The sequence below is a fragment of the Lithobates pipiens genome, unplaced genomic scaffold (assembly GCF_037356315.1).
Source record: "Lithobates pipiens isolate NorthernLeopardFrog02 unplaced genomic scaffold, aLitPip1_a1.2 Scaffold_28, whole genome shotgun sequence".
In the NCBI taxonomy this organism is placed as follows: Eukaryota; Metazoa; Chordata; class Amphibia; order Anura; family Ranidae; genus Lithobates; species Lithobates pipiens.
The window spans coordinates 51,416,617-51,429,853 of record NW_027507789.1 but is presented as its reverse complement, the minus strand read 5'-3'; the positions used below and the strand labels follow the sequence as shown (position 1 = coordinate 51,429,853).

At 42.2% G+C, this 13,237-nt stretch overlaps 1 protein-coding gene across 1 annotated transcript in view; it reads right to left on the bottom strand.

Moving 5' to 3' along the window:
• Positions 1–3,361: 3,361 nt before the first annotated feature.
• Positions 3,362–13,237, bottom strand: part of DDX27 (DEAD-box helicase 27) — a 40,709-nt gene continuing 30,833 nt past the window's right edge. The window contains exons 16-21 of the mRNA XM_077459210.1: positions 12,423–12,519; positions 9,446–9,537; positions 9,250–9,367; positions 6,871–6,967; positions 6,133–6,204; positions 3,362–3,731 (exon numbers count right to left, since the gene is read on the bottom strand). Coding sequence (XP_077315336.1) covers positions 3,716–3,731; positions 6,133–6,204; positions 6,871–6,967; positions 9,250–9,367; positions 9,446–9,537; positions 12,423–12,519 — 492 coding nt within the window. The 3' untranslated portion in view covers positions 3,362–3,715. The remainder of the gene's footprint in view (positions 3,732–6,132; positions 6,205–6,870; positions 6,968–9,249; positions 9,368–9,445; positions 9,538–12,422; positions 12,520–13,237) is intronic.

The window sequence follows — 13,237 nt, the reverse complement described above, 5'->3', positions numbered from 1 at the left end:
GTTAAGTACTGTTGCCCACACTTTTACAAGGACAGCAGTTAGAACCTTTGCCGGTGTCCCATCATATAAGGTCCCCCATCGGATAGTGTCTGCTGTGCATGCGCAGTACACGGCAACCGATTCCGAAAATAGCCGAGGATGAACGGTGCCTGCGCCGTGAGTACAGGTTCTAGCCCCACCATCCAAGTGGACATAGAGTAGGAATAAAAAAAGAGCCGAGCCCGAAGCGTGGCGAGCGATGCTCGCCCGCGAGGGGCCCTCTAATTTTCAATCCTATGTCCGCTTGGATGGTGGGACTACCACCTCCACTCATGCCGCAGGCCCCAATCAGTTTCGGAGATTTTCCGAAGCTTCTTCTGCGCAGTACAGGGCGGACACTATATGATGGCAGGACACTATCTGCCAGAACACCGGCCTAAAGAGGTGGTGAAAGTGGGTAGTATTCTTTGCCAAGTTATCTTCCAGGATGGCTTACGGAGGCTCCTCCCACCTAGCTCAGGAAAAACGTGATCCATATTATAAGACAGACCACAGGCAGCAGCCTCTCAGTATGTTTTTTTTTTTTTTTTTTTTTTTTTCCTCTGGCCAGACAGGAACTCTGAATAAGTTTGTTTTATCTAGGCCTTCGTGCTAGGTGGCAGGGGCCTCCCGGCAGCAACATTCCAAAACGGGGGCAGTGAACCTGGGGATGCATGTAGCTTGGACTCTTACTCCCTGGTGTAGGGGATACCAGGGGTTTTGGTTGAATTCTAAGTCCTATCCACAGACCAACAGGGCTGGGGGGAGTCTGGATGTGTGCGATTCCTCTTTTCCCCTACTGGTGGTGGGGCTTAATTTGGGTCTCCCTAGGTGGCTGGCTGCTGATCATCTGCACCATCTCTTCTTGTAAAAGGCTCATACCACCTTGTTTCCTCTCCTTGTAGGACAAGGGATGAGAGCAAAAGGGGAGCCGCCTAAGGGACTGATGCACAGCCTTCAAGTACAGGTTATCTACTACATGGACACCAGCTACAGTGCTGCAATGCTCTTTATAAGGATTCCTAGAGAGCATTGATAAAGAAATGACACTGTCTTGATTTTCACAAAGCTTCCTTCTCTGGTGAAGGAAGTATCGTGAATGCCAGTTTGTCATTTCTTTATCAATGCTATCTAGGAACCCTTATAAAGGAGTTGTCGGGAAGAGGCCCTTGTCCTCAACATGGGGACAAGGTGCTCTGTGGTGGGGGGGGGTGTAAGGCCCCCCCTGCCCTAAAGCACTCACCCCCCCATGTTGAGGGCATGCGGCCTGGTACAGTTAAGGAGGGGCGCTCGCTCGTCCCCACCCCCTTTCCTGACCTGCTGGGATGTGTGCATGGATAAGGGTATGGATTATGGGGGGACCCCAATGCTGTTTTTTTTTCCAGCATGGTGTTCCCCTTAAAATCCATACCAGACCAAAGGGCCTGGTATGCTCCTTTGAGGGGGAACCCATGCTGTTTTTTTTACGTTTTGTGTGGCGTTCCCTCTAAAGATTCATACCAGACGCAGTGCCTGGTATTGTCAGATCAAAGTCTGATCCCTGTTTATTGAAGTCGGACTTCAAGTCGCAGGGCAAAGTTTGATCCAAAGTGGTACGACTGTGCTGGTGGATGGCAGAGAGGCATGGAACACGGGAATTGGTGTGTCTACTTCTGCCCTTCCTATATAAAGTAGTTTATATGGACTCTAACCACACCCTTGATGATGTTCGATTGCATGAAATGCTGTGGTGTTCTGGCATCACGGCGCTGCAATGCGTCGACTGCGGCCCTCTTTGTGGTTGGAAATCAATGCTCCTTATACAGACTGCTGCTTTTTGTACATGCTCATTTTTATTTGATGAAATGTGAGTACCCTGGGTTTTTCTTTCAATATACATTGGCTTTATAATACACCATGAGGAGTGCCTCCTTTTTATATATTTTATGCATGCACCTCTGATTATTTGGTGAGACTACAAGACCCAGCCATCTGTGATCTCCATTAATGGTTTTGTGGCTCTGTGGATTTATCATGCCTGTTTGACCACCTGTGATTAAGTGGTCCATTCTTTTTGGCAAGAGGCCCAGTGTGTTGATGCTCAGTGGAGGATAAGTCCGTATTCTCCTAATTTGTATTTCTGTCTACACTGTGGGCCATTACAGCTTTTTCCACTGAATAAGGACCTTATTTCATCAAACACTATGGACTTTTATTTGTAGCGCTGTGCACCCTTATATTTTTTTATCATTAATTGTAGTGTGCCTATGCACGTAAACACGAGCCGTGTAATCTTCAGTGGAAAAAAATAAATGCATTTTTGGCCAGAAATTTACACTTCATGTGTGCAAATGTCCATTAACATTTTGAACACAAGAATAAACATGCGAAAATTGTGAACGCATATGCACGCAAATACATACTGAAAAAAAAAAATTGATGCTCAAAAACAGGAGTATTGTGTGCAAGAGGCCTAAAAGTGATCACTTGTACGGTACATGCGGGGAGTACAGTAACTTGCTTTAGTGTGGAGAGCAGGAGGAACTCAGGGAACAGCCATCACTTCCAGTTCCTATATTTGCTAATGCCAGTGGCTGGGAAGAAGATAATCAAGTAGCTCAGTGTTCACCACTCCTTTAGAAAGTAAAATAGTTGAATATTAATTCCTGGGTGGTACCTCAAGTCAGTATTTCTATACAGTATGCATCCTGGAGCATGACAGATCTATTTGACTATAGAACTACACAAACCTGTTGTTAGGTACTGCAGTAAGGCTTCATGTACACGAGACGTTTTACAACCTCTCCTCAACAATTTAACTTGACAGATCGTAACTCTCATTTAAAATGTCCGTTTTGCCACATTTAGGAAAAGATAAGATAAAAAATTATATATAATTTTTTTTCCCCCAAAATATGCAAAAATAAAAATGCCTGTAAATGAAACGCAGCTAAATGTCAGTTAGTGCGTTTAGAAGTGTTTGGTGCTTGAAATGCCTCTAAACTCAGCTTCTGAACCCATTTTTTTGCATTCCAAAAAAAGACGCTAAACTCAATTGCTTAAAAAAAATACTGTAAATGACCCCATGTACTGATAAGATAACAAGGAGGAGAGCAGCAGTGTACATGTGGGCCAACTATGACGACTCAATTACAAATTCACTTTTGAATGCATTTTTTAAGTATGGATATGGCTCAAATGCAGCAGTCCTGTAGTGCACATTTGCCACAACACCCTCCAACCATCTTTGCACATTTGCCACAACACCCTCCAACCATCTTTGCACATTCTGGATCCAGAGATCGTAATAAGGTAAAGCAGACTAACAGAGGGAATGTACTTGTGACTGAAACTCATGCAAGAATTTCAAAAAAATATTTTAATAAAAATTAGTTCACCTTGCAAACAAAAATACAATATGGTGTTCTTTCATCCACTGGTCGCTGTGATCATGGAACCATCTTCTGGTCTTACAGGGAACCCATCAAGGAAATATACATTGTAAATCAGCCACTTGTTTTTTTTTTTTTTTTAAAACAGAGCTTTGTGGGGCTGTCCTGTTTTCATTACTTAATTGCTGACCAGAACCAGTACATACATAACTTGTACCGGAATACTCTGATGTGTTGGATAGGGCTTGAACTCCAGACACATTAAATATTTAGTCCAGATAAAGTCTTTTTGTAGAATGTCTTGCAGAAATAAGAACATTACGTCATCACTTCCTGCGATACCTGAGACGAAAAATACATTTTAATTAGACATATATATAAAAAAAAACAAGGTTAACCACCCCAGAACAATTTTTTACCCTCAGGTGTAACAGTGGACAGGTTAAAGAAAAAAAAGGACCATCCTATTAATGCAAATTGTTTACAAACAGAGCACTACTTCAAGACAGTAAAACTACATTAAAAAAACACAACTGTCACTTGTCATCAATGTCAAGAAAAGTGCAGATTTGTGCCAACCACAGAGGCAATAGCACAAGCTTTGTGCACCTCACCTAGCAGATGTTTTCCTCTGCACAGTACACTCCCTTGACATAGTCTTGTGTTGTTACAAACTGCTATCAGACCTTGGTGGCAAAGATGTAGGTGGCAGCTTGGTCAAGCAAAGTACCCAACAAGCCTCTACTTGTCAGATGATTCTGATTTTTACCACATCCAACACTGCAGTTAGAAAGCCATCTTTTACCTATAACAGCCTTGCTCTTAACCATTTCCTGATTGGAGATTTAGATTCCCAAGTGTAGCAATTTCAGTTAACATGACAATAGCTGTATGACTAATTTTCATAACTATATAAATGTTTATATGCTTTTGAATATATTATGAATTTTTATTTGTCACACTGCGTTTATTATAGGCTGACAAAATGTTCAAAAATATTTTACTGTAATTGGTTTGAACTGGATGGACTTGTGTCAACATAAAGTAATTCTATCAGAAAATTACAAGATTGGACAGATAAAAGCTCATTTTGTCAAGGAAGCCTCCAGCCTACATGTGATAGGTTATACAATAGCCAACAATAGTGATCACATGATTGGGAGCCATTTTGGATTGGTTATTAAGCATCTGGGAGGACCCAGAGCTGTCAGCGACAGCTGGGATTGAGCTCCACCAGTCTCAAAGTGTCGTCTGACAGGTTTCAAACAAAAGATGACTGAACTATCCAGCGTCCGTTACATAAAGGGTGAGGGAGAATTAAAGTTAAACACGGTCTACCAACAACTGGCACCGCAAGAGGTCCAAGTTGGAGCCATTCCAGATGTACTTTAAAGGGGTTGTAAATGCATTAAGGTGAAAAACCTTCTGTAGTGTTGCAGCCCCCCAGTGCCCCCGTTTTACTTACCTGAACCCGGTTTTCTTCTCCCCAGGGACGAGCACACCAGCTCTAGCTGTTGTCTCGTGTCCTGATTGGATCGATTGATAGCAGCGCAGCCACTGGCTCCCGCTGCTCTCAATCAAATCAATCAATGATGCAAGGGACGGGGCCAAGTCCTGCTTTCTATGTGAATGGACACAAGCAGGACTCGGGAGCACACCCGCACATGTGTCCGCCGAAGCAGAGCGGTTCTCCCATGTGGGCACTTGATGCGGGGAGGAGCTACTAGCGCCGCTGAGGGACCTCAGAAGAGGATGATCGGGGCCACTCTGTGTAAAACTAACTGCCCAGAGGAGGCAATATCAAATAAACAAACATAAGCGAGGTTTTAGTAAGCTTTGAAGAGAAATTTAAATATTATACATTGTCAGAGCGTTTTTTCTGTCACCTAGTGAGGCTGTTATGGAAAAGAAATATGAAATTGGTATCCACCAACAGGTTTACTTCAATTTTTTTTTTTTATTACAAATGATATTTATTTTGGTATAAAGAATGTAAAAAAATAAAAATAAATTGTCATAGTTGATAATATTTTAAAAAGCAACAGAACAAACTGGTAAGTTAGATGCATAACAGGTTTACTTTAATACTGCCTCTAAACAGAGGTACAATGGCACAGTGGACAGAGTCAGAAAATAAGTAATCAATTGTTATCTTTTGATCAGAATTAGGTGGTGTTATGTATTAATGGGGGTGTGCATCAATCACTGCATATGGCCACAAGGCAATAGAAAACTGCAAAATCATCTGAATACACTGGCACATTAACGGGCACTGAAGTGATGAAGCTTGTAAACCACACTCCAGGCAATATATGGGCATCAGTTGAGGATGAATTACATGTAGCTCTGGCATCAAATTCTCATGCACATTAAAGTGATTGTAAAGTCTTTTTTTTTTTCTATAAAAAATAAATATATTTTATACTTGCCTGCTTTGTGCAGTGATTTTGTACAAGGCAGCCCAGATCCTCTTCTCAGGTCACTGGGCACCCGAACAGAGCTGAAGCTCCATGTATCCATTGACACACGGAGCCGCAACTAGGCCCGGCCCCTCTCTCCTGATTGGCTAACAGTTCGACACCACTTTAATGCCCCTTGCATAGGGTTCATCAATATCAAAAAGAATGTTGTTCCCTCATGGAAGGCAAAAATAACACAAAGCACCACATGGGTGGAACATAACTCTTCCGATTAATAAAGAACAAAAATATTAAGGATTACAATCTTATATTTCCCAACATACCGTGACTTAGATTTAAAATTTCCTTTCCTGCGCTGCTGTATTCCCAGACGTTTTCGGTCTTCAAAAGATGGGCTGAAAGGAAAAAAAAAATAAATAAAAAAAAAATAAACCTCAAACCACACTATTTACACAAACGAAGTTAGAGCTATGAAAAGAGCACAAACAGGAAGATTTCCACTTTACAATTACACAAAACATGAACTGGAAAGATTCTACATGCGACTTGTACCATGTTTGTGGCCACAAAGCTTCAAAGCATTCACACTATAATGCCTTTGAATGACCATCTGAAGTGCCTGCAGGGTTACCTTAGCTGTGGGTTAAAGTGCAAGGCAATTCACAAACCCCAAAATGTTCCCAGCATTATCCTATTTCTGGGTAGTACAGCAGTCAAAAACTGAATCTGGTCCTGTGCATAACCTACTGTACGGTTCAGAGAGAAATGCAAACTGTAGTGTTTTAATGAGAATGCTGGCCATTAAGGAGAGCCAATTCTTGTTCAATGCCATTTTACATGCTCTGTCCAACAATATAATAGACTTTTTTTCTTTTAATTGCTTTGGTTTGCATGTGTTTCAATACTGCAGTTCCTTCTACCAGCCTCTGCCAAAGGGTGATTAATTGTGCCTACATGAATAATAAACCCTCTGACTGCTGCGCGCGACTTTATGAACCACTACTTCCTCATCGTGGGATGGATGGATGGATGGATAGATGGATGGATGAGAAGTGACTTACCCCGCTCTGTATTTTTTCAGGGCTTTGCGGCTTGTGTTTGTTAGTTCCTCATCAAACACTGTGCTTTTCTTCTGTTTCTTTGGCTTTGATGGTTTGGCTGAAAAACAAAAAGTAGAGGGCTCTGCCATGATTTGAAATTAGAGAAAGTTGTATTACAGGGCAACAGGTTTTTAGTTGTAGGTTAGCGAGAGGTTAATTGTCAGGTTTTTTTCGGCACATGTGTCCCCACTGGGCAGATTTCCCTTCTCCATGTTCTGTGGACACAACAGGAAGTAGAGGAAATCCCTCTTAGTGGTAACCAAGATGAGTTCCCTTCTACTCCAGTTTGGATTTCCCATCACTTTCACTCCAGTGATCAACAGGGAAAATAGAGAGGGGTGAATCTCCCCATCACTAGTGAAGACAGATGGCAATAAAAACATGACAGAGATTCTAAACCTTTCCAACAATTCAAAATGGTAAAGAAAGTTATGGCTTTAAATTCATTCTTTGTGTATCCTTTTAACCCCGGCACTTATGACTTACTGTTTTAAAGCACACCTAAGAGGGAATGGGAGAATTATTATATTGCATACCGCATCTGCAGATTCCGCTCACTCTTACCTTTACAACCACCCTGTAACATCCACAGTTTCTCTACACCTGGTCTACTATTGCAAAATGCTCATTCAATACTACAACCTTGGAGGCAGTATATAAAGTCTTAAGAAGGTACTGGGTTTCAGCCGTGGTACTGTCCCATGGCACATGCAATCCTTTGTATAGCGATAGGTGTTATAGGGGCTGTAGACAGCTTGCCTGTGCCTAACCAGATTTCAGTCAGGGAAGCCAGCAGCCCCCACTGGGAGAACACAATGGCTCCGCGGGGGGATTCAAGCGATTCTTTCCTGCAACTATCGCTCTGTCTATGACCGACCTTAGATTTTTGTCCACACTACACAAGGCAGCTGTAGCCCATTCTCCCCCCCAAATCACAAAAAAAAGTTCCAGCATCATCACCCTGCCCAATGCAGATTCGGAATTCATCCCTGAATATCACTTTCATCCAGTCATCTACAGTCCATGATTGCTTTTATTTAGCCCACTGTAACCTCTTTTTTTTGTTTAGATGTTAATGATGGTTTTCAAACACAAATCAAATAGGAAGGTTGTTAAAAGGGAAGCGTACTGGTAGACCAAGGAAGACAGCAAAACCTCAAGTTAGAAAACTAAAAGCAATAGGCCTTAAAAACATAAAATGAACAAAACAAATGAGGAATGAATGGTCAGAAACTGGAGTCATCTGTGACAGAACTGTAAGACATCGTCTAAAGGAAATGGAATTTCCATACAGAAAAGCCAAACAAAAACCATCATTAACACCTAAACAAAAAAAATTTAAAAAATAAAATAAAAAAAAGGTTACAGTGGGCTAAAGAAAAGCCATCATGGACTGTGGATGAAACGGATATTCAGCGATTAATCACAAATCTGCATTGGGCAAGGGTGATGATGTGGGAACTTTTGTTTGATCCCGTTCCAATGAAATGTCTAAAGAAGACTGTCTGAAGAAAACATGCAAATTTACACAATAATTGATGATATGGGGTTGCAGGTCAGGTTGTCAGGTAAAGGTATGAGGGAGATGTCATTATATATATATATATATATATATATATATATATATATATATATATATATATATATATATATTTATTTATTTAGAGAGGGAGACTTATTCCATCATCTGAAAGGATGTGAAGTGATGAGGACATCATTTTTCAGGACGTAATCTGATGCAGATGTTTGTTTTAGAACTGCAAAATACATGGCGATTTCAAATTTTTTTTCCTCAGAATTCAGCAATTCCATTTTTTTTTCCTGCTTGAGCTGCACAAAACATTTGCAACTGACCAGCTTTTTTTAAATTATTTTTTAAAGTAAAAAAAAAAAAAAAGTTTTTAAACCATGTTAAATAATTAAAAAAATAAGAATAATAATAAATATATATAGTTTTTTTTTTTTTTTTTTTACAAGAGTGGCAATTCCATACATTTTGCCAGGGGTTGTGCATTTTACATCCGTCTGCTGGCTTTTCGATTCAACAATTGAACTCGCACAGGTTAGCCCGAGAGGCTTCTATGGGGCTGGTAGACATAAGATCTGATCCATCCACCAACCACTTAAAAGTCAATGAACCCCAACTACACAGGCAGGGATGTATACTATGATCAAGAAGACAAAGAATGCGGAAGGGGGGAAAAAAATATTGATGCATGAGAGGCAGCCAACTAGCATTTTCAAAGGCAATCTCAGCAGGTTCGGTTTTCCTGTTTGTTACAAGCATCTTTCAGTTAAAATAGGTAAGTATTTTCCACTATTACCACTACTTGTGCTTACCTGCAGCTTCATCTTCCACAGGCATTGCCCGTGCTCTCTTGGGCTTGCGGTCTCTCTTGGCCACACGCTCCGCATACATCTGAGCCTTCAAGACTTCAAACTGAGAGCGCTCTTCAGCCTGTAAAGAGAGAATACAGGTCACAGAAAAGCAAAGCTGGAATTCAGGAAACCGAACCGTCCTTTTGTTCTGTCTTACCGTCATGTCTTTCTTTTTAACATCTGCTATGAATTTCTTCCTCTTTTTTTTCCCTCGCAGTGCCAAATCAAATTCCTGAAGAGCATGGGATACTGGCAGATTGAGAAAGAAAAAGAAATGAGAATCTCAGCTTGAAACGACACACTGCATAAAAAAACAAAAAAAAAAAAAACTCCTAGCAAACGCCAAGCGGGCTTTCACGTGTTTTGCACTGAGGAGAGGCTTCCGTCTAGCCACTCTGCCATAAAGGCCAAATTGGTGGAGGGTTGCAGTGATGGTTGTTCTGGAACTTTTCTCCCCCCATCTATACAGAAGATCTCTGGAGCTCAGAGTGACTATCAGGTTCTAGGTCACTGCTCTTACTAAGACCCTTCTCCCCCAATTGCTCAGTTTGGCCAGACAACCAGCTCTTAGCCCTTATACACGCAGTCGGACATTCCGATGGAAAATGTCTGATCGGACCGTGTTGTCAGATAATCTGACCGTGTGTGGGCTTCATCTGACTTTTTCCGTCGGAATGTCCGACTAACAAAGTTTGAGAGCTGGATATAAACATTTTCCAACAACATGATCGTTTGTAGAAAATTCCGATCGGACAAAGTGCCACGCATGCTCAGATCAAATTCCTAGACTAAAGCCATTGGTTACTAGCCTGAACGAAGTCCCGTCATAACTAAATAACGTCATCACATTAGGAACGATCGGATTTTACGATAACTTTGTCCGACCGTGTGTATGCAACACCAGTTTCGGATAAAATCTGTCATAAAAAAAATCTGACGGATTTTGTTGTCGGAATGTCCGACCGTGTGTACAAGGGCTAAGAAGGGTCCAGGTTGTGCCACACTTCTTTCATTTTAGAATTATGGAGGCCACTGTGCTCTTTGGAACCTTCAATGCAGCAGAAATTTTTTGTAGCCTTCCTCAGATCGGTGACTGGCTGGCAATCCTGTCTCTGAGCTCTGCAAGCCGTTCCTTTTACCTTGTGGCTTTTGCTCTAATACAGTATGCATTGTCAGCTGTAAGGCTGGCCATACATTATACGATTTTCTTGTACAATTTCCCTTTAGATTTACCAAAACCATAAAATATGAGGTCAAACCTAAAACAGTTTCAGGCAGACCTTTATACTACATACTTGAAGGTAAAACTAAAGGAAATTGAATAATGTATGGCCAGCTTAAGGCCTTTTATAGAAAAGTGTGTAAATCATGTCCAATCAATTTAATTTACCACAGATGGACTCCAATCCAGGTGTAGAAACATCTCAGCAACGATCATGAGAACGGGACACCTGAGCTAAATTTCATTTGTTGCAAAGGGTCTGAATACTTATGCCAAATACAATGTGCTTTACAAATGTGCCCTGTGGAGAGGACTTCATGGGAGCTCCCCACTGGCCACACACTGTGGGCCAATTTTATAGCCGAGATGCGCTGTAGTGTGCTTAACACAGTGGTGCATAAAGGAGACTATATCCACTATAAATTAGCCCCCTAAGTGTATTTTTAATTAAACCAACGTGAGCAGCAGAATGTGACTTGGTCTTAAAGCGGTAATAAAGACGCATGTGCATGGGAGTCAGTATCGATCGAGACACAGCACTCTGAATGGCTGGCAGACTTGAACATTTCCATCATTCAGAGCACAGTGTGCATGCGCCGGAGGCGTTACTGGCCAATCATGTGCCATGTCCAATAATATTGTAGACCAGCGGGGCCAATCGTGTTTTGCATGTGCCAACAAGGATGGAAAACCGTGAGCAGAGGAGAAGGTCATCCAGATGCTGCAGTTCATTCAATATCTAATTATGGACAGGGGGTAGGGAGTTGATGAAGTTGTGTTGCTTAACACAGGGCTTGACAAATTTGCACTGAACCAGCTAAAGAAATCAAAAGCCATTTTTTTTTTGTTATTTTGACTGACAGGGCTTTGTTTTCGGAGACACAGATGGGTAAACACTGATCTCTAAAAGGGGACTCTGATACAATGGGGAGGTGCTAATATGAAGGGACGAAAATATAAAAGGGACTGATCTAACAGAGGGGGTTGCTGATGTAATGGTAGGTCTCCAAAAGGGGGTGATGCTGATATTGGGGGACTCTGATCTAATGGGAGGGGGTGCCAGCATCTCGTCTGGTCAGCAGCAGTCGGCAACCCAATTAGTTCACAGTCCCTGTACATCAGCGCCTCTACCCATGAATTGCCTTAGCAGTGCGACTCAGAAGCACCTGCAAGCCAATAAGTGTCTAAAGCTGGGAGCCAGAGTTGAAGGACGGAACTGGAAGGCAGAGCAGCTGCGGCTCCTGGGCTATTGTTCTCCCATCTAGTCTGTGCAGTGTGTCATTTGCTAGCACACACGTTGGTCCCACAACCAATGACTGGAATGCAAAGGCGATCCCTGAGGCAGGCAGAGACCACAGGAAGGCAGGCGCAGCCGACAGGAGCAGAGCCCAGGGCTGAAAGTTGGTACAGTCGTCCTGGGGCCCCCCTCCACAATGGCAGAACTTCAGGGCTCGGCTACAAGTGCAACCGTTGCAACCCTGGTAGTTCAGCCACTGGTTGGAACTGGATCGGCTACCCGGCCCTGCATGTTTGGGGAGTCGGCAGTGGGAAATGCTTGCGCTTGGTGCCAGCGGTGGATGGGCTGGCGGGAACCCAGGAGCCGGGATGCAATTTTTGGTCGCCATGGTGACCCGACACCTGAGATTTGGCAAGCCTTGGCTTAACAACAGTAGAGGAAGACAAGGTCACCAAGATGACTATGTTATCTGGAAAGGCAATGTAAATCTTGTGACTGCCATGACAGCAATACAATTCTTAATGGCAGGTAAACACTCCAATAAAATTTTCATTGTAACCCAACTAGCTGCAACTGCTAATACAAACAGTTTTCTACAACCAAGACCAAACATGCTACATTTCTTTTTTTTTGTCGTTGTTATAACCCCCACTGCAGGCCCATTTCTCCACCTACACTTTTCTTTCTTTCTCTCTTCCCTGGTCTGGAACCAGCTTCTCTCCAGGCCCTGAGGTTGATTTCCTTCTTGCAGTCTATCTTGTGCCGACTTTATCTGAAAACCACAAAAAAAATGCACATTTGCAACTTCAAAAGAAATCAAAGCAATGCCAACTTAAAACAGAAGTCAACCCATCGATTTAACAGTTTAAAAAAAAAACAGTTCCATGCCTGGCCCTGGCACATGCCGGAAATATAGTGGTCAGATTGGTTGTGCTCTCAACCAAACTGTCAAACCATCCAATGGCTGGAGTCATAACTGATCACATGTGCAGTGTCATGGCAAGCATAGAGCAAATCAGATTCTGGCACAGAGGGAAAAAAAGGTTGATTAAGCAGAGGCCAAGATGGCAGCTTCCGTGGCTGAAAAGAAGGAGGTTTTACTCGCATCTAAACCCAAGTAAAAAAATGTAGTATATACTGCACGTTTCCAGTCCAGTGATGGCTGCATGTTTTTTTGTCAGGCTTTGTTACCTGGTGATCCTGCTAATATGACACTTCCTGTCCTAGGTGAGCAACACTCACCATACTGTACCTATGGAAAATCAACATTGTCAGCCTAGGACAGAAATATATCTCCCTACAACATGTTGTGGAGAACCCTAAAAAAAAAAAAAAAAAAAAAAAAAAAAAAAGACTACTGGACACTTCCCCCTAATTCTCCATAACATAAGAGGGAGATGTGTTTAGTCCACAGAGCTGGGAATAACAACCAATAACAGTGCAGCAAGCATAGAGCACATATCAGATGTTGGCACAGAGGGAAAAAATAA